This window comes from Apium graveolens, chromosome 1, assembly GCF_009905375.1.
Source record: "Apium graveolens cultivar Ventura chromosome 1, ASM990537v1, whole genome shotgun sequence".
Lineage (NCBI taxonomy): Eukaryota > Viridiplantae > Streptophyta > Magnoliopsida > Apiales > Apiaceae > Apium > Apium graveolens.
In genome coordinates this window covers 192,380,937-192,402,567 of record NC_133647.1, presented here as the reverse complement: position 1 = coordinate 192,402,567, position 21,631 = coordinate 192,380,937, and the positions used below count along the sequence as shown (strand labels likewise).

The following is a 21,631-nucleotide window of genomic DNA, read 5'->3' as shown; positions in this document are numbered from 1 at the left end:
TATGTTAATATAAACATAAAATTGGTTTAAGTATAAATTTTTCTTAATTCGGTTCATATTCGGTTTAAATAATATGGTGTTCAGTTTTGATCGGTTCCAAGTTATAATAGGATCTAGTATTTCAGATCATTTTCGATTGGGATAATTTTCGGATCGGTTTAAATCGATTTTCGGATAATTATTTGATTGTATAATTCGGATCTCGAATCGGATCTCAATTTCATAAATTTCGGTTCGGTTTTTCGGATACAGACCCATTTTTTCACGTATAGTCGTCAGTTTGCGGTAAGTTTGCATGTATATGAAAATTTACTCTATACTAATAACACCGGACCAAAACCTTGTCATTTTTTCTCCTTGATAAGATTATTACCAAGCGCAAGGTCTAGATTTCAGCTGAACTTGCCTCTAGTTAATTAAGAACTCGTGCTAATACTCTGGTTTTTAAACATACAGGCATGTTCATAATTATGAGATCACAAACGCATAACCAAATTAAAGTCACAAACCACCATCCACGGAGGTGATCGTGGTGGTGGTGGAACAACGGGCTTACTACGAATCCGAAACAATGACATTTCATAGAAGTCATCATGATTTGACAAAATCTTCGTGGAAATGTTCAAGAAAACTGTTACGTAAACATTTATCAATTGGATCAGTAGATGTATTATGGATGTGGAGCGGAGCGTTGAATAAACATATAGTAGTAGTACTATTACCTGCAATGGTAGGATTGTCTCTGTACAAGTTGATTTAAAAATTAAGAAGAAAACATGTGGGAGATTAAAGCAATAGCTTAGTGGTATTCTATTGTAACATACCAGGAATGTGTGTTATGTTTGTTAGGGACTTGAGGTTCAGTCTTACTATATAAACAGAGCAAAGGTGTGTTGTAGAATCATCATGAATGAAATAAAATCAGAGTTCCTCTCTGTCCTTTCTTCTCTCTTTCATACTGAAGCTTTCTGCAGTCGACCCGAAAAACTCCATCGACTTGTGTAGTTGTTTTGGCTGCTAGGCAAAGAATGTGGTTGTTGCACCAGAGACTGAAATTTCACCAATAATTTGTAAAACCAAATCCTTGGCAAGCAAGTAGCCCAGCATTTGCTCTTAGTCAAGAAGGTCACTGCAGGCCTGCGGAGGTGCTGCTAGGGACAGATTCTCACACATGTACAGCGGGTGCATTTGGTAAGTTTGCGACAGGTAGAGGTAATACTGATGCTGGTATTGTCCTAGGAACAGGAAAGCTTTTGCTAAAGGTGCCTCTAACTTTCAGTTCGAAGGATCTGATTTTACAAATTATTGGTGGAACTTCAACTCTGATGCAACATACAAGTCCATAGAGTTCATCGGGTCTATTGCAGACAGCCACAGGATCAAAGAGAGACGAAAGGATAGAGTGGAACTCTGATTTTATTTCATTCATGTTAATTTTGCGGTTAATTCTTAAATACTATAAGAAAGGTTAGTTACAAAAAACCTAGCTTCCCTATAATTATAATTTTTCAAGATTATTCGAACAATGTATCAGTTGATTGAATGAAACATTACAAAAACCTCGCGACAAGGGAAAGATTGCTATTTTTTATAGCACATAGAATAGAGCACACTGGGGTCGCAACTTCTTATTTAATACGTATAGTTTAACAGAATCCTAAATACATCGACATGGTTAGTCATGAATGTACTGCACCTATTGGTTTCATCAACCCTTGTGCCCTTAAGATAACTTGTAATTTAGTACTATACTGCTGTAATTATGTACTTGTGCCACTACTTTAGGCCCTAGATATTCTGCTGTAAGCCTGTAACAATTACTTGAGGCAACAGAGTTTATTTTAGTCAACAGGTGACGAGGATATAGGGACATGATACTACAAGTACGATAAGCTATGATTTAGAGAATATACTTTAGTGTCTGATTATTAAGGAGAAACCATACTATTTTTTATCAGAAGCAGCTTTGTCCTTAGCCATCTGCTCAAACAAGCTTCCATCATAGACAGCTTTAATTGTATCTCTATGCAATAAACCATCCTTATCCTTGCAGAGCACATACAAGATCTTCCATTCGACATAACTAGCAAGCCTGCAACCCATTTACCCCACATATATAGAGTACTTCCGAGAAAAATTAAATCATGTATGTACTTCTACAATAGGATTTACGAGGGAAGATAAAACAAACCATCCAGAGTAGTTCTTGGGTTCCCTATTTCCTTTAACCATTGCCATCAGCTCGTCTGATGTTAAGGCACTTTTATTTGCAATCGCATGCTTACTAAAAATCTCTTTGAACTTTTTAGGAACAAACCTTCATAATAACATATGAAACAAAAAAGGTTAAATACGTCTTGAATTACAACTTTTGCGAACGTTATTACTATATTTTGATCAATGCTCATATCTACATCTTAATATATATGAAGTCTTGCTTAGTCTATTCTTGATTTATTGTGAATTGCACCAACAGAACTTGGCACAAACCTGGCTTATTTTTGTTTAGCAGATATTTTTATAAGAAATTGTAATTGATTAGGCCAAACTCTATAAAGGACGGTAACTAGTAGCTACAGAACTGTATCAATTAGAGTATTCAATTATGTTAACAAGGAAAAGATCTTAATAAACTGGACTCACTTGCAATGAACAGATATATTCTTCAGCTATATTGTCATTAATGAAGATTGGAGTCAATGACTTTCTGAATATGAATGGCTGAAGAGGACTGGATGGATTGGAATTACTTGCACATACAATGGAGCGTATTACTTCTACAATCTAGTGGATTGTATTACTTCTACCATTGATAAACTGAAATACTTTTGAACTCAGCGGTGGGAGTGCTTTCACAGTTTAAACGGTTGGAGTTGCTTTCACAATTTGAATGAATTGGAATGGCATTATCACTTCTACTATCTATTGTAAGACGAGATCTAAGCATGCGTGAAATGTATAGTCATTAATAAGATTACGATTTTTCTGTTTGGTCGGAAAAAATGGAAGAACAAATGCAAACAAAAATTCAAGGTGAAAGAAAGATGTACTCTGGAAGAGTAAAAATATTGGGGATAAAGCAAATTTATTATGAAGGGGACAAATGAGAACAAGAATGTCTCATTCATCTACAAATATGTGGGATTGAAGTATAAATAATTTATCTGGAAAGAAAGGAAGGATCAATAATTATGCATAATTATCTACAGACAGTACAAATTTCAATTTTTACTCCCACCTAGATTCGTTCTCCCTGACCAAACACATCATTGTAGTAGATGAGGAATTCTTTGAGACAGGTGATTAAAGAAAGATATAAGTAGAAGAAAATTTCTGCTTCCTTCACAAATTTATAGTATCATAACATCATGAGTGCCAGAATTTAAGCTACTAGGGACACATTTGGAACCGAATATACAAACTCGAGACCTGGCTAAAAATTGTTATTTGGACTTGTGAAGTCAATTTTATGGACAATAAAGAGTATGCAGCACTACATACCTTCCTTCAGGGTCATAAACATCAGTGTCACTCCCATGTTTGCCCTTGTGAATATTCTGTATATCAATTGGGAAGAGCAGAGAAGGAAATTTTCCCTGGATCAAAAAATATTAAAATTCAAGCTTCATGATCAGATAAGTATAGTAGGACAAATAGGCATTAGAATATTTCTTCGTTAATCATATAGATGTATTATCGTTCTATCCTATATTTATAGGACACATACTTAAACAAGATACTTCAGATTATAGAATTAATGATCTATTAAGTAAATGATAAAGACAAAGTACATGTGTTAGGTAAATTTAACAGACAAATAATGTGTAATCAGTCACAATAAGTCTTTCTGCGAAGCCACCTATAGCACTCTGCAATTTTTGGAACCAGTATCTACTGTATCAAGTCGCCAACACCCAGGCCCCTCACTGGTCATACTTTTTTATTTTTTTTGAAAGAGAACTGGTAATGCTTAATCTAAATTTGTTCTCCATCTTTTTACTTCTTTCTTGGTAATCCATATACATGTCTTGTTCCTCTATAAGTCATTTTATTATGCAAGGTAACACTCCTCAAACCTTCAAAATTCACTATATCATTATACATAATTTAGTGATTTGTTAAAAGAAAGATTTTGAACACAAATCTACAATTCAAATCCATCATGCTAGAGTATGTTAGAGGTACGCATATGCAGAATAGAGAAATTAATGAAGAGAAAGGGGTGCGGAAATAGGATTTATCATCTACGGCCACAAATCTTTGATCATAGTTTCACAGCTGGTTGCATTCACTCAGTTTCTACCAACAGGTGGAACACGATCCAATGGAGATATTGGATAGCGTAGATATTTCTACAACAAAGGAGCGTGAAAAGCTTACTCTAGATTATAAAATTAATAATGCCTAAGATAATAGTAACTCCAAAATCAATGTGTCTATAAGATTTAAGGAAGCAAATAGTCGTATAATAATTCAAAACCAGTCTTCCTCGGATGCCACTAAATAAATGATTAATTAACGCACTTCCCTGTTGTTAGGAATTGGGTAATTTTTCCACTGTCAAGTGTTCAAAGGCTCATACCTGGCAAATCTTTTTACCCCAACCATTCCACCCACCTACCACTAGTGCATCTCTTTCAGCCTTTCATGCACATCTAAACATGTGTGCCATTTTAGCTACAATCTCTACAAACCTCCCCCGTTTACAAATTATATGTACAAGTTTTAATTACTAAATATATTTGTTACCCGAACTCAGCTGAAAGTGTCGAAATGATCGGTGTCTAAAATGGGAGGGGGGTGGAGAAAATTACAGGGCGAGTCTTGGAACTGAGGCCCATGTTGATAAAAATGGCAGCAACAGAAATACGCGTTACTACGCTAAAATTAAGCTCGAATATAGAGTACTAGAGCATCTGATTTAGCGCGTTTGTCAAATAAATTCTTATTCTTCTCGAAATTCTTTTATTCCTTGTTCTAGTAGAGTATAAGGCAGATATATTAAGTTTTTCGCATAAAAAATGCATATGGAATACCTTCCATGAGAGTCATAGACACCAGAATCACTTCCATGCTTTGCTTTTTGAATGTTCTTTATCTCAATTGGAAAGAACAGAGAAGGACATTTTCCCTACACCACAGAAAATAGTTGCTTACAATTTAAGTCTATTGAAATATTCTCTACTTTATATCTGTCACCAAAATTTGTTAAGGATTTTGCCCATAATGCAGTGAGCATATCTGACAAGGTAAGCAATCACATTTCTCATGTTCTAACTTATGTTTGTTAAACAATACAATTCCAGTGTCGAAATTACACGTATTGTTTTAGTTTCCATTGCACACTCAACATCTATATCAACATTAACTGAAACAAAGGCACCTTTACCCAACAGACATCAAAACTGCATATTACTAATAAATTTTCTGCTATACCAGACCCACAAAGTTTACCGTTTAAGTCATATCTACAGTCTAATGCACATATTGTTTGGAAATAATTAAATTCTTAATTTGGTAGCTGGACCAAGATGGACATCACCGGATTAAATTTAGGGTTTTCAGATTGTAAATGAATTTCCAATGGATTAATATTTAATATATTAAATTTCTTATTGTTAGCTGAATTTGTATAAATTTGCAATTAGCGCTAAATTAGCATTCTGTAGGTATGAACCTAGAAATTACAATTACAATGTATATACGATTTTGTTTATATAAAAACAATATAAATATGTGGTATATAAGAATCAAAAAACGGGTAAAGTATTACATATAGAATTATAAGTCATATATGAATAAAAAAGAATAAAAATTGTATATTTAGAGCTATAGCAAGATTTAAAAAAGGGTGAAACCAAAAGTTCGTAAAACCGAAAAGAGGTGAATCCAAAGTATCCTTTAAAAGATGATTTCCTTATTAATTAATAATAACACTGTTTAAAGGATTCCATTTTATTATTTTAATAAAAAATAAAAAAGAATTCTACGAAAAATAGAAATATCGTAATTATAATATGATTTTAGTCTATATTTTGTTAAAAACAACATAGAACTCTACATGAAAGAGAACTATAGGGGTGAAACCAAAATACGGCCTAACCGTACTAAGATGAAACCAAGTACACTAATAATTTGGAGTTCTACGAAAATAGAATTGTAATCATATTACGGTTTGAACAATTTTATTATTTTCTAGTGGTGAAACCAAAATATAATTTTTTATAATATTCATACCATTTTATTAAAATGGAATTCTACCAACAATTTAAAAAATTTCAATTTAAACACATGGCCTATTTACTTGGTCGTGGTTTATATTTCTCGGAACCTATTTAGTTGAGTCAATTTATGAACTTATTTATTTTAAAATATAATTAAAAATAGAATTTAAACCTATAAAAATAAAAAAAAATTATGGCTTATAAAAAATTCAAAAATGAGTAAAAATAATACATATACAATTATAAGTCATATAGGAATAAAAATGGATAAAAATAATACACTTGGAGTTATAAAAGGTGAAACCAAAAGGTGGTGGAACTAAAAAATAAGTGAATATGTTTCGTTTATTAATAAAGAATAACGGGTCAAAATAATACATATAGAATTATAAGTCATATGGAATCAAAAATAATAAAAATATTACACCTAGAGTTACACCATGAATCATAAAAACAAAAAAAACAAAAAGTGATAGAACCAAAAAATAAGTGAAAACAAAGTATCACTTAAAAAATTATTAAATATGAAAAACAGGTAAAAATAATATATATATATATAGAATTATAAGTCATATAGGAATAAAAAAGATAATAATAATACAATTAGAGTTAGAGTTATAACATGAATCATGAAAAGTGAAACCAAAAGGTGGTGGTACCAAAAAATAAGTGAAACCAAGTACCACTTGAAAGGAGTTTGGCTTATTAATAAAGTTATTAATTAAAAAGTAGTTTTTGGTGCTAAAAATAATATCATGACTTCAATAGTTAGTTCTATATTTTGTTCCAAATCTCATCAACTCTCCAAGTACCCCACTATTTTAAATACAAAATTAATATTTCTAGCTAATTTTTTATTTTTTGATGAGGTCGGAATTACAGCTTCACCTATCTTTTGTTTTATATTTAACACAAATTATAGTATTGTACTATTTTAGCACAAGATTGATAAAATTTAGTTTTTGTTCTATAATATAGGTATAGAACAAGATATAACACAACAACATTGGACTTACTCTAAAAGTATAATTGTTTAAAGGAAGTTCAATGCGAGATGAAAAGTGGGTTTGGTGCTAAAATAACATTATGCTAGTTGTATTTTACAACAAGATAATTTCATATTTAGCTAATATTTTATCGAAGTCATTTACTTTACTTAAAAGAAGATCTCTTTTAACTCCATTATTAATTATTTGTTGATGTGGTTAGAATGACTATATGCATTCTTGATGTCAAATATAAGATTAAGTATTCATTTATGCATTTATCCATGAATATATAGTTATGTATTGAAATTGAGTTTTATGATTTTAATTTTATATTATAACTACAAGGATAGATATAGCTATGCGGATCACTCAGCAATGAACTTCAAATGATAACATAATGTTTAAAAAGATCGAGTTCAATTATTATGAATAAACTAGCATAATAACCCGTACGATGCACGTGTCATTTTCTAAAATTTTTTTATGCATCATGCAATTATAATGTTCTTAATTGTTTTATTGTTTGTAAATGCTGTACAATGTCTAACGTATATCAAATAGTTGATTGTTTATCAATGTATATTATTTTCATAAAAGACAATACAAAATTACATAACGTTTCAAATATAACTCATTAAGCAATATATATATATATATTTATTTGTGTTGTATAATTTGTATTTAATAAATGAATATAAATAGGGTAGCCAGTGTACGTTTAAAACGAAATGATTATACTTAATCTGTAGAATGCCGTTAGTATGTTTACAAATAAAAAGTTAAAAAGTAACATTTATGTTGAATATAGAGTTAACCAAAAATTTAGAATTTTATTTAAATAAACTATATCTACTGGTCTATATTATTACTGAGTTCACTACTAACTTACAATTAACTTACTCAATTTAAAAAAATAAAAAATGCATAATTGAAATCAGGATGACTTGCAATCATAATATACAATAATATAAAATTTACATTATTGTAATATAAAAGTTGATTTTAATGAAAAGGGTTAGTTTTTGAAATTCAACGTTTATATGCATGGAAAAATGTTAGTTTTTTATTTACACTACGGTTGCCAAAGTAACATTAAGTTATGTATGTGTCAGTATGTAAATTGTAGTATGTTACATTTCTTAGTAAATTACAATGGTTTCAATTATTTATATGCTAAATATCTGATTTATGTACATGTATAATCACTATTAACATCCAGTGAGACAAATGATTACTTAAAAATACATGCATTTATAATTATTCAAAAATTAAAATTATGTAATAAATAAATTGCAATAATTTATATATGGTATTCATATTATTTCTGACAAACAATCTATATCTAGTTTTTACACAACTAAGTATCAATCATGGTTGTAACATAAAAACACATGCGATATTATGGTATAGTGGTATGAGGTTGTATAGGTGAATGAAATATCTTGAGTTCGATTCCCACAAATGTTCTCCTATTATATATAGAAGAGAATATATGTGACTTGATATTATTTAACATCCGGTTAGAGGTGAAATATGCATATTTGATTATTTGAGTAACTTAAAAAATGAAATAAATTAAATATATTACGTGATGCATTTAAAAATTACCAGAACATCTAGTATTTTTGGGCATAGAACGGTCAAATGCCCATTATAATTTACAGTGAATTGAATTGTAAAGGAGTAGGATACGAAGGGTTGTTTAGAGTTACTCTGCACCGGAAACTGGAATCAAACTGTTTCACTTCTCTATTGATGATTGATTCAAGTTCATAAATATATGCATTGCAAATCAAGAGAGAAAATACTGAGCAAGAAAAGATGAATCTGCATTATCATTTTTAGCCTCTGCCTTTTACAATCACCTCAGTTTATCTTATATAGGACAGAGAGCATTAATTTGGCTACTGGACAAAATAGATAAAACGTTCCTCTACCTAACAACCTTAATTTGCTATAGGAAAATAGAATGACAGCTGGAAAATAGATGTGGTCCCTCATTACTCCCCCTCAAGCTGGAGATGATGGCAAAGCTGAAGCTCCAAGCTTGCGAAAAAGATGACGGTGTTGAACTGGGAGGATCTTGGTAAGTATATCAGCTACTTGGTCATTAGATGAAAAATGAGAGGGTTGGATGACACCAGCTTTGATCTGATCACGGAAAAAATGATAGTCTATTTCCACGTGCTTAGTACGCTCATGTTGTACAGGATTAGCAGCTATGGTCAATGCTGTTTTATTATCACACTTAAGTTGTGTAGATGGCAGATTTTTGAAGCCCAGATCTTTGAGAAGGCTGGATAACCATGTTACTTCGCAAGTGGTCATGGCCATTGCACGGTATTCCGCCTCAGCGGATGAGCGAGCCACCACACTCTGTTTCTTCGACTTCCAAGGTATAGGTGATGTGCCCAGAAATATGCAATAACCTGTAGTAGATTTTCTGGTGGCAAGACAACTAGCCCAATTGCTGTCGCAGTAGGAAGTAAGGTGAGCAGCACTAGAGGAGGCTAGTAAGATGCCCTGTGAAGGTGATCCAGCAAGGTATCGAATGAGGCGTTTTGCAGCTTGAAGGTGTGCTGTTGTAGGGGCATTCATATATTGACTGAGCGTGTGGACTGTGAATGCTATATCAGGGCGGGTTATTGTCAAATATATGAGCTGGCCAAGTAAGTGTTGATAAGGGATGGGGTTGGGAAGTGGGTCTCTAGTAGTTGGTGTGAGTTTGAGGTGAGAGTCCATAGGGAGTGAAAGAGGTTTATAATTAAGTAAGCCATGTTCTGTGAGAAGATCGAGGGTGTATTTTTTCTGTGATATAAAAAAGCCAGAGGTTGATCTGTCTACCTCAAGACCTAAAAAATAGCTGATAGGCCCGAGGTCTTTCATATGAAATTGGGCAGAAAGCATTTGTTTAAGGTGATAAATATCTGCCATGTGAGAGCCACAAATCAACAGATCATCGACGTAAACAAGTACAGCAAGAGTAGTGGTAGGTGTTTGCTTTAAGAAAAGGCTTTAATCAGATTTTGATTGTTTAAAATCAAGGCTGAGAAGGGTTAAAGATAGTTTTGAAAACCATAAATGAGGGGCTTATTTAAGACCGTATAGAGCTTTAAGTAACTTGCAAACTAAGTTGGATTTAGAGATACCTTTATCTGCATCATTCAGAGAGATTCTACACCCAAGATGGGTATATCCAGGTGGCATTTTCATGTATACATCTTCGAGGAGCTCTCCATGTAGAAAGGCATTGGATACGTCCATCTGGAAAGTGTACCAGTCTTCTATGGCAGCAACAGCCAACATGGTTCGCACTGTTGTCATTTTGGCAACAGGTGCGAATGTTTCTGTGTAATCCTCTCCATATTTTTGTCTGCAACCCAAGATGACAAGACGAGATTTATGTCGTTCAATGCTACCATCCGGGTTAAATTTCTTTTAAATAACCATTTGCACCCAATTGTTGTTTTGCCTTGTGGGAGTTCAGTTACAGTCCAGGTGCCATTTCGTTCAAGAGCTTCTAATTCATCATTCATAGATGACACCCATTGATGTTGTTGGGCCGCTTCCTTAAAATGAACGGGATCCTTTGTTGTGGTGACAGTATCAAGGAAGCAGTTAAAAGATGCATTGATTGACAAATCTGCAATGCTGGCCACTGGTTGTGCAGAATAGTTAGTAACATGATCTTGTTGCCACTGTGGAGGTCGATGAGCCCTTGTAGATCGTCGAACAACAACAATGTCATCGTGTATGTCATTGTGAACAGATGGCTGTGAGGTTTGTAAATCATTGTTGGTTGTAGGGGATGGATGCCTTGAGAACTCATCAGAAATATATTCCTCATCAAACATGTGCAGACTTTGAGTTTGAACAGGGTTCGGCATGTTGATTGGGAGAGGCTGCATATAATGTAAACCCGCATTTGAAGAGAAGGGGAATATTTCTTCATGAAATTTGACATCTCTTGAGACAAATTCAACTATTGTGCTCAAGTTTAGAAGTCGATAGCCTTTCTTGGTTGCTGGATATCCTAAGAACACGCAAGGAATACCCCGAGCTGCAAATTTGTCAGTAGAAACAGTTGGGTTGTAACTAATGGCAAGACACCCAAATACCCGGATATTATCATAATCAGGAGATTCTGCATACAAAGCCTCATAAGGTGATTTATTACTCAACAAAGGAGTGGGTAACCTGTTAATCAGGTGCACAACAGTCAAAACACAATCTCCCCATAGGTGCAGGGGCAAATTTGCTTGAAATCGCAAAGCACGAGCTGTTTCCAGAATAAACCGATGCTTTCTTTCAACTCTTGCATTTTGTTGTGGCCTATAGGAGCAGCTTGTTTGATGGATAATGCCTTTATCAGCATAAAATTGCTTACACAACGCATTCACAAACTCCATTCCATTGTCAGACCGTATAGATTTAATAGAAGCAGCAAAATGGGTCTTGACGTAGTTGTAGAAAGCTTTCAACGTCTTCAAGGAGTCTGACTTATTGGACAATAGATAAACCCAAGTGTAACGTGTATGATCATCTACCAAGGTAAGGAAATACCTACAAGTTCCTTTTGTATTTTCTTTATAGGGTCCCCAGATATCTAGATGCACTAAGTCAAATGCTACTTTAGCATGTGATTCACTACTGGGAAATGGTAGTTTAGTGAACCTAGCAAGTGGACAGGTGAGACACACAGTTGAGTAGTGTTTGGGCAAATTAGGAAGATTACTGATTTGTTTAACTTTATCAATAGGCGCGTTCCCCAGTCTATGGTGCCAGAGGTTTAGATTAGCACTGGTTGTGGAAATAAGTGACAAATGTTGAGATTTTCTATTTGATTCTTGTGTATGATGGGTAAAAGAGTGAACAGGAAGCACTGATGGTTTATGTGGATTATAATAATATAAACCATCTCTAGCAATACCTACTCCTACCACTTTATGAGAGCTAACATCAACAATGTAACAATGGTTTGAGAAAAACTGAACTTGACAATTATTATCCTTTATTAGTCTTTGAACAGACAATAAATTGTGCTTAAAACTGGTAACACGCAAGACACCGGTAAGGTTTAAACCATTAGGTAAAGAGACAGTACATGTATGTGATATTACAGTGGTATCCCCATTTGGCAGATTAATACGAGGTGAGTTACTTGTTGGAGCTGCATTTTGAAGAAAGGTCATATGGGGCGTCATGTGGTCCGAAGCACCGGAGTCCAGAATCCATTCATAATTCAGGGTGGTTGAGTTATGACAAGATATCATTCCAGAAAAATGGAACTCCAGATCATCCTCTGGTTCTAGGGCCTTTGTGGAGCTTAACTGTAATTGAGGTACCAGTTGTGTTAATTGCTCGAGCTGTTGAGGTGTAAACAATAGGCCTGGACTAGTTGAGTTTGAAGTTGTTGTTGCATTAGACGCCATCTTGGAGTGTACTGATTTTGAAGGCCATTTAGACAAAGGAGTATTATTCAAAATACGCCCACTTGGTGTATTGAGGTTGCCTCTGTGTTTTGGATGCCATGGAGGGTATCCAATTACGGTCCAACACCTCTCACGAGTGTGGCCTTTGACATTGCAAGCAGAGTATTGTACAGACCTTTGATTATCAGAAGAGCGAGGTTGGGTGCTCCTACTGTACATAGCTGATAATTCGAGATCAGGAGTGACTGAATGCAACAGATTTCTTTGTGCTTCTTCTTGCTGAAGGATAGAGACAGCTTGCTCAACACTTGGCAAGGTAGCAGACATTAGTAGCTGACTACGTTGAGGACCATAGACTTCATTTAGTCCATTCAAAAGTTAAAAAAGTCTAGCTTCCTCTTGTTGCACCTCTATTTTACTCAAGAAGATTTTTATTTCATCAGTGGGGTTAAGAATGGCAGGAAGAAGGTTCATCGAGTCAAGCTCTTCCCACAATATTTTCATTGTGGTGTAATATTCATTAATGGAGGCAGTATGTTGACAAACTTCATAAAGATCTTTGCTTAGCTTATATTAGCGCGACCCATTTGTCAAAGTAAATCTCTTTTCCAAATTTTTCCACATTTCAGATGCATTATTCATAAACATTATAGATTGACGAATAGTTGAAGAAACATTACCTGTTATCCAGGAAATAACCATGTTGTTACAAGCTTCCCACATTTCTGCCTTTGTGTCATCATCTTGTGGCTTGGTTATGGTTCCATTCATGAAACCCAATTTGCGTTTGGAGGCTAGGTTTATTTCCATGGATCGACTCCAAGATCTATAGTCTGCTGAGCCTTGTGAAGAAAGAGTGGGTTTAGCATGTCTTGATAGGATAGTTTAGCAGTGGTTCCCATTATAGTCACAGATCTGGTGTAAAGAAGAATAAAGTTTGAGTTTTAAAGATAGAGACTAGAGAGAGAAAAGTTGATCTGAGAGTGCAGAAAGATTAATGATAAGGAAAGGTGTTTGTTAAGAAAGAAAAGATTGACAGCATCAGAGAACTAGGAGAATCTTATATATAGGCAGGAAAGAAGACTCTGATACCATGACGATTGATTCAAGTTCATACATATATGCATTGCAAATCAAGAGAGAAAATACTGAGCAAGAAAAGATGAATCTGCATTATCATTTTTAGCCTTTGTCTTTTACAATCACCTCAGTTTGTCTTATATAGGACAGAGAGCATTAATTTGGCTACTGGACAAAATAGATAAAACGTTCCTCTACCTAACAACCTTAATTTGCTATAGGAAAATAGAATGATAGCTGGAAAATAGATGTGGTCCCTCATTATCTATAATGTAGAACGAGTAATAAAACGTACTCTTTATACTTCAATGATATTACTCTGCAATTTTAGATATCTTCGCTTGTTGCAACTTGGTCTGATATACATTTGCATGTAAAAATGACCAATAATGAAGTAGCTGTTGGAATTGATCTAGGCACGACATACTCGTGTGTAGGCGTTTGGCAAAATGATCGAGTTGAAATCATTGCGAATGATCAGGGGAATCGAACAACTCCATCATATGTTGCTTTCACTGATACGGAACGTTTTGTAGGAGATGCTGCTAGGAATCAGGCTGCATTGAATCCTGTCAACACTGTCTTCGGTAAAAATTTCAATATCTGTTTCGAGTTTTAGGTGTAGTTAAGTTTTTTTATTTTATAATTTTAATATTTGTGTGTATGTTGATCTTTGGATTTGATTAGTTTCTAATATTATGTGTGCATGTAGATGCTAAAAGGTTGATTGGAAGGAGATTTTACGATTCGACTGTACAAAGTGACATGAAGCTCTGGCCATTTAGGGTTATTGGTGACCATGCTGACAAGCCCAAGATAGTTGTGAGTTACAAATCTGTGGAGAAACAATTCTCTCCCGAGGAGTTATCTTCTATGGTTCTTCTGAAGATGAAGGAAATTGCTGAAGATTATCTTGGAAAGAAAGTGAAGAATGTTGTTGTTACTGTACCTGCACATTTTAACGACTCGCAAAGACAAGCTACCAAAGATGTAGCTACAATAGCTGGACTTAATGTGTTGCAGCTCCTTGTTGAGCCGACAGCTGCAGCAGTTGCTTATGGTATTGACAAAAATCTTACAAGTAGTTCGGCAGGAGAGAAAGTTGTCCTTGTTTTTGATCTTGGTGGTGGTACTTTTGATGTTTCTCTTCTTAAGATTGAAAAGGATAAGTTTGAAGTACTAGCTACTGCTGGCGACACTCACCTTGGTGGTGAGGATTTTGATAACCGTATGTTAAACTATTTTGTCGAGGAGTTCAAAAGGAAGCACAGAAAGGATATTTCTCGAAATGCTAAATCTCTTAGAAGATTGAGGAATGCTTGTGAAAAGGCCAAGAGAATCCTCTCACAGAATGCTACAACAACTATTGATGTAGATTCTTTGTATGAAGGAATTAATTACAGTACAAAAATCACCCGTGCCAGATTTGACGATTTAAACTTGGATCTTTTTAGAAGTTGTATGGATACTGTGGAAAAGTGTGTGGACGATGCTGAGATGGATAAAAGCGATATCCATGATGTTGTACTTGTGGGTGGATCTACTAGAATCCCGAAAGTGCAACAGCCGTTGCAACAGTTTTTTGATAGAAAGGAACTTTGCAAGAATATAAATCCTGATGAGGCAGTTGCCTATGGTGCTGATGTTCAAGCTGCTACATTAAGTGGGGAGGATAGTCATAAGATTAAGAATTTGGTTTTGCTTGATGTTACTCCTTTGTCTCTTGGGATTGCAGTCAAAGGTGTGTTGATGTCTGTTATTATTCCCAGGAACACGACTATTCCAATGTCAATGCAAAAAGTATTCCGTACTGCTCGTGATGGTCAAAAATGTGTTAAGATCAGTGTTTATGAGGGGGAGAGAACAAGAACTGAAGATAATAATTTACTGGGAGAGTTTGTCCTATCCGGCCTGCCACCTGCCCCATGGGGTGAAGTTGAATTTACAGTAACCTTTAGAATTGATGCTAATGGTTTACTAAATGTTTCTGCTGAGAATGAGGATACCGGGCTGAAAAATAGAATTAAAATTAACAAAAGAGGAATGCTCACGAAGGAGGAGATTGATAGAATGGTAACAGATGCTGAAAAATTCAAAGCTGAAGACGAGGAGTTCAGGAGAAAGATTAAGGCAATGCAAGAATTTGAGAATTGTATATATAACATGAGGGACGAAAGCGAAAGAAATTATGAGCTTGAAACTTCTATTAAGAAGATGATTAGTTATTCTTTCAAGGAAGCTATTAAGTGGCTAGAGGCAAACCCAAATGCTGAAGTTTACGAGTATGAGTACAAGAAGCAGCAATTCAAAGCATTAAGCAATCAACTTATTCCTGGAATTTCAGGCATCAGGTTAGAAGAAATTGAATAATTCATTTGTTTAATTGCAAGTGTTTTAATGTTTATTGTGTTTGAATTTTCAAAATTACTTTACAGATGTGGGTTATTTATATTATATGTGGTGTAGTTGTTGGCATGATTGTTTCTCCTAATACATTTTATATGCCAACAGTTCCTTAATCTTACATCACAATGTTGTTTCCTATCAAGATTTGGGTTTACATTTTACATCAGTGAAGTTAAACGGCAGAGTCAGAATCAAAACTAGATTCAGAAGTTATATCACCACAACAGCCTTAGAAGTTAGATCGCATCGATATCATTGCTGATTAAACATAATAACAAAGTAAACGATATGTTATCTCGCTTCGTGATTAGAGCTGGTTGCAGTGTTTGTAGGGTAAACAGAGGGGTAGGGACAGGTCTCCTGGTTACATACCGTAAGAGATTGACCTTAATCATTAGGAAGGATATAATATACTGATCTTAATTAATTAAATCTAGAATGACCTAGCAACTAGCTTTTACATTATTAGATCTCCCAAAACCTTGATGTCAGAATCCTAACTTGAGACCGCATAGTCAAAAGAGTTCTGATATTATGTTAAGTGACCAATTATTTCAAAGCCTCAGACGTTGGAGGGGTTTTAATATGAATATCATGCATTCGTGTTCATATGTTTATAACAAGCACTACTTGGTTAAAGTATTACTCTTTAGCTAATAACAGGTCTCCTCTTACCAAAACTCTTTCAAATATTTAGATCTCAACAAACATTCCCAAGAACTACTGATATCTGTCGACTGCAACACGATAAAACGACGACCTCCTTTTTTAGTTCATCCATTACTAAGCCAACTCCTCATCATTTAAGACTACTCAAGTTAGATGATGAAAATTTTAATATCTGTGTATATGTTGATCTTTGGATTTGCTTGAAGATTTTCTAATATTGTGTGTGCATGTAGATGCTAGAAGGTTGATTGGAAGGAAATTTTACGATTCGACTGTACAAAGTGAAATGAAGCTCTGGCCATTTAGGGTTATTGGTGACCATGCTGACAAGCCCAAGATAGTTGTGAGTTACAAATCTGTGGAGAAACAATTCTCTCCCGAGGAGTTATCTTCTATGGTTCTTCTTAAGATGAAGGAAATTGCCGAAGATTACCTTGGAAAAAAAGTAAACAATGTTGTTGTTACTGTACCTGCACATTTTAACGACTCTCAAAGACAAGCTACCAAAGATGCAGCTACAATAGATGGACTTAATGTATTGCGGCTCCTTGTTGAGTCGACAGCTGCTGCAGTTGCTTATGGTATTGACAAAAATCTTACAAGTAGTTCGGTAGGAGAGAAAGTTGTCCTTATTTTTGATCTCGGAGGGGGTACTTTTGATGTTTCTCTTCTTAAAATTAAAAAGGATAATTTTGAAGTACTAGCTACTGCGGGCAACACTCACCTTGGTGGTGAGGATTTTGATAACCGTATGTTAAACTATTTTGTCGAGGAGTTTAAGAGGAAGCATAGAAAGGACATTACTCGAAATTCAAAATCTATTAGAAGATTGAGGAACGAATGTGAAAAGACGAAAAGAATTATCTCACATAATGTCGTAACAACTATTAATGTAGACACTTTGTATGGAGGAATTGATCACTCCACAAAAGTAACTCATGCCAAATTTGAGGATTTAAACTTGGATCTTTTCAGAAGTTGTTTGGATACTGTGGAGGATTGTCTGAAGGATGCAAAGATGGACAAAAGCAGTGTCCATGATGTTGTGCTCGTGGGTGGATCTACTAGAATTCCAAAAATACAACTACTGCATCAGTTTTTTGATGGGAAGGAACTATGTAAGAACATAAATCCCGATGAGGCCGTTGCCTACGGTGCTTGATACGACCCGCACTTCCAGACTATTAATTCTAAATTGAAAACTAATACAAAATACAATTATTAATCAAAAAATTTATTACATAGGTGACTACTACAAAAGCGCAGCTAACGGAAGTCCAAAAGTCAATCTACTCAAATTCTAAGTCCTCGAACTCCAATGATATTCAACTCGAACTCTTGGGCGAAACCTGAAATTTGAAAGAATGAGCTATACAGCCCAGTAAGTATAAATAGACTAACTATTTAAATGGAAAACAATGGGTGTTTTTAATGAAACGAATTTTCTCAAAACGATAATAATTTTGTAAAAATAATTTCTAAAATAAATCCAACCCAAAGTTTTATAATTTAAAATTCAGAATTTAAAACAGAACATAGCAGATTTTATAACAGATCAGAACAGAGTAAAACAGAACGAAATGATAATTCTTATAAACACCACAGTCTTGATCTACAGCCACACTTTACTAGTAGCCGGCATCTAATTCTTATTCTTATTATTTATACCACACTTTGCCAGTGGTCGGCATCTAAAGTTCAATAATTATACGCCCTTAATAGGTATCTAAAGTTGCACAATCGTGCGCCTACTAAGGGTATCTAAGGCTAGTTCCGGAACTATAACGTAAATTATGAACGGGTTCGAAAACGTAGAGACTGGGTTTCAAAAGATTCTCGTGTCTTATTTCTTATACAGTTCGAAACAGAATTCTTATATCTTTTACGAAATTCGAAAATCAGAGTATCAAAACTTTTTCGAAAACAAAAGTAAGTCAAAAAGTACTTACTTTAAAACTTGATCAGATTTGAATTTACTCTTTTTGACCATCTAAACGACGTTTTCTTGGAAAATACAAAACACGAAAGTTTTAGAGAACGAAAAGACCTTTCCGAAAAGTCTAGGATCACTGAATTCAGAGTTACAATAAATTTTCTACGAATTTTACAAAACTGCTGATTTTTGTTGAGAAGAGTCCTACGAATTTTAATGATTAAAATGAGAAGGACGAATATGATCTATTTATAACGATACAAAACCCTATATCTTAACCTACAAGTTATCCATATTAGAATCTGATCCAAATTTTAGTCTCATTAGTCAAACGAAAATTTTAAATCCTAATCTTTATCTAATTTTAATTCTTTTTATTCTATATTTCTATTATTCAATTATTATTCTTATTCTAAAAATTACGGGATAATACATACTACCCTCCTTAAAAAGAATTTGGTCCCCAAATTCACAACAATCCTATGCACGTCTACGCCCCATAATCTCTATAGGTCTAACTTAAACTATGGTCCACAGGAACGCATCCTAGAGAATGTACTAGTCCTATTGTTAGATATGTTTGATAATGTCATGGCTAATATGTTTTATGTTTAGTTTTCAGATCTTACTTAAACAGGATAAATCAGTACTTACTGGAAGTCAGGACTTAAGGGTATCAGTACTTATATTATCAGGAGATAATCATCAGAAGATGTATATCAGAACTTAAGTGCTGAAGGACGTTCAGATAAGGACAACAGCTGATTAAAGGAAAGAAGATCGAGATAAACATAAGAAGAGATATGCATGAAGAAGGAATTCTATGAAGAATAGAATACTTGGAAGAAAAGATATCTGATTGATATATTTTAGGAAGCAGAATTATATTCCATATCAATTAACGATTATCTTGTAACTGTGTAGTATATAAACACAGACATAGGGTTTACACTATAAGTGTTATCATATTCGAGAAGATTATTAATTGTAACCCTAGCAGCTCTCGTGATATTTGTTCATCACTGAGAGGTAACAGTTCCATACTGTAACAGAGTTTATTGTTTCAATAAAGTTTGTTTTCTGTTACTTGAGTTATTAAAGTTGGATTTGATTGTATTTTACACTGTATTCACCCCCTCTACAGTGTGTGTGACCTAACAAGTGGTATCAGAGCCTATATGTTAACGCACATACAGTTTAAGATCCAACCACAATCATGTCTGACACAGAAACTCCAATTAAGCCTACCAAAACTGAAGAATCTCCAAAGACACAAATTCAAAGTCGGTATGAAACCATCAGAGTTCCCATATTGAGACCATCTGAATATGTCATATGGAAGGTGAGGATGACCATGTTTCTGGAAGCTACAGATCCAGAATATCTTGATAGAATCAAGGAAGGACCTCACAAACCAACCAAGCTCGCTGTTGCAGTTGCAGGTGAAGCAGCAAAGACTGTACCAAAGGAGAAAAATGATTACACTACTGAAGATATCACATCAATTGCTAAGGATGCCAAGGTCCGACACTTACTGCATAGTGCCATTGATAATGTAATGTTAAACAGGGTAATTAACTGCAAGACTGCAAAGGAGATATGGGATGCTCTGGAAATAAGGTGTCAGGGAACTGATACAATTAAGAAGAACAGGAAGACAATACTCACTCAAGAGTATGAACACTTTGACTCAAAGGCTAATGAGTCATTGACTGATTTATATGATAGATTTATCAAACTCTTGAATAATTTGTCACTGGTTAATAAGGAGTATGATCTTGAAGATTCAAACCTTAAATTCCTGTTAGCTCTTCATGAATGCTGGGATTTGAAGGCAACAACAATAAGAGACAACTATAATCTTGATGAAACAACTCTTGATGAAATTTATGGAATGCTCAAGACTCATGAACTTGAGATGGAACAAAGAAGCAAGAGAAAAGGAGGAAAGTCAAGGACAGTTGCTCTTAAGGCTGAAGAAGAATCCCCCAAGGCAGCTACCTCAAGGAAAGACAAGGGTAAAGCTCTTTTCACAAAGTCTGATACTGAGTCATCAAGTTCTGAAAGTGATGATGACTCAGATTCTGAAAGCTTGCCTGAGACTGATGCTGATGAGGAGATGATGAAGCTGTGTGCTCTTATGGTGAAAGGGATCACAAAGATTGCATACAGGAAGTTCTGGAAGGGAAAGAAGTTTTCCAGGAAAGGCACAAGTTCTGATAAGAAGAATTTCAGAAGATCTGAGGGCAAAGGAGGAAAGTCTGATAGAGGAGATTATACCAATGTCAAATGCTATAACTGTGGTGAGAAAGGCCACATATCTCCTGATTGCAAGAAAGTGAAGGGTGACAAAGGCAAGGCTCTCGTCACAAAGAAGAAAAGTTGGACAGACACCTCAGACTCTGAAAGTGAGGAGAATTATGCTTTGATGGCAAATGCTGATAAAGCAAGTTCTGAAAGCAGTTCTGAAGCTGCTGAATCAAAGGTACCTCAGACTACTTATGTGTTTTATACTGATGATATTAATGAGTTGAGAAAATATCTTAAAACCATGTTTGTTAGTTATAGAGATCAAACTTTAACATGTGAAAGATTAACTTCTGAAAATCTTGCTTTTAAGAAAAGAAATAATTTCTTAGAAAAAGAGTTAGTTATGTTCCATCAAACTCAGAAGGATAGAGATGATGCTTTTTATGTTAGGGATGAAGTGCTAAAAATGAATGAATCTCTAAAAACTGAGTTAGAAAAGGAAAGAGAGATTATCAGGACTTGGACTAACTCTGGCAGAACAACTCAAAATTTGCTAAGTAGTGAAAATTGGAAAGAGGGCTTAGGTTATGGAGAGGATAAGAATGATAAAGGAACTGTAGAAATTAAGCCTGTTGTTCAGCAAAAGCC

General features: G+C 34.6%; 3 protein-coding genes across 3 annotated transcripts; 2 read left to right on the top strand and 1 right to left on the bottom strand.

Annotated features, from left to right (window-relative positions):
* Positions 1-403: 403 nt before the first annotated feature.
* Positions 404-4,960, bottom strand: LOC141674493 (putative peroxygenase 4). Its single transcript, XM_074481200.1, has 4 exons — positions 4,815-4,960; positions 3,502-3,596; positions 2,192-2,317; positions 404-2,092 (listed from the first exon to the last, which is right to left on the bottom strand). Exons 1-4 carry the CDS (start codon positions 4,839-4,841, stop codon positions 1,945-1,947), a joined length of 396 nt encoding a protein of 131 aa, XP_074337301.1. The 5' UTR covers positions 4,842-4,960; the 3' UTR covers positions 404-1,944.
* A 9,145-nt stretch (positions 4,961-14,105) lies between these two features.
* Positions 14,106-16,095, top strand: LOC141714258 (heat shock cognate 70 kDa protein-like). Its single transcript, XM_074517790.1, has 2 exons — positions 14,106-14,312; positions 14,438-16,095. The coding sequence occupies exon 2, from the start codon at positions 14,491-14,493 to the stop codon at positions 16,093-16,095; it is 1,605 nt and encodes a 534-aa protein (XP_074373891.1). The 5' UTR covers positions 14,106-14,312; positions 14,438-14,490.
* Positions 16,096-16,419: 324 nt separating this feature from the next.
* On the top strand, positions 16,420-17,962 carry LOC141714253 (heat shock cognate 70 kDa protein 2-like). Its single transcript, XM_074517784.1, has 2 exons — positions 16,420-16,486; positions 17,034-17,962. The coding sequence occupies exons 1-2, from the start codon at positions 16,420-16,422 to the stop codon at positions 17,960-17,962; spliced, it is 996 nt and encodes a 331-aa protein (XP_074373885.1).
* The last annotated feature ends 3,669 nt before the right edge of the window (positions 17,963-21,631 follow it).

Bases quoted from the DNA above. Each gene is read 5' to 3' on its own strand.
- LOC141674493 (XM_074481200.1), bottom strand. From the start codon at position 4,841: ATGGGCCTCAGTTCCAAGACTCGCCCT. The intron at 2,318-3,501 runs GTATGTAGTGCT...GTTATTATGAAG, and splicing joins GTTTATGACCCTGAAGGAAG to GTTTGTTCCTAAAAAGTTCA. The intron at 2,093-2,191 runs GTTTGTTTTATC...AATGGGTTGCAG, and splicing joins CCCAAGAACTACTCTGGATG to GCTTGCTAGTTATGTCGAAT.
- LOC141714258 (XM_074517790.1), top strand. From the start codon at position 14,491: ATGAAGCTCTGGCCATTTAGGGTTATTGGTGACCATGCTGACAAGCCC.
- LOC141714253 (XM_074517784.1), top strand. From the start codon at position 16,420: ATGTTATCTCGCTTCGTGATTAGAGCTGGTTGCAGTGTTTGTAGGGTA. The intron at 16,487-17,033 runs GTCTCCTGGTTA...GTGTGCATGTAG, and splicing joins AAACAGAGGGGTAGGGACAG to ATGCTAGAAGGTTGATTGGA.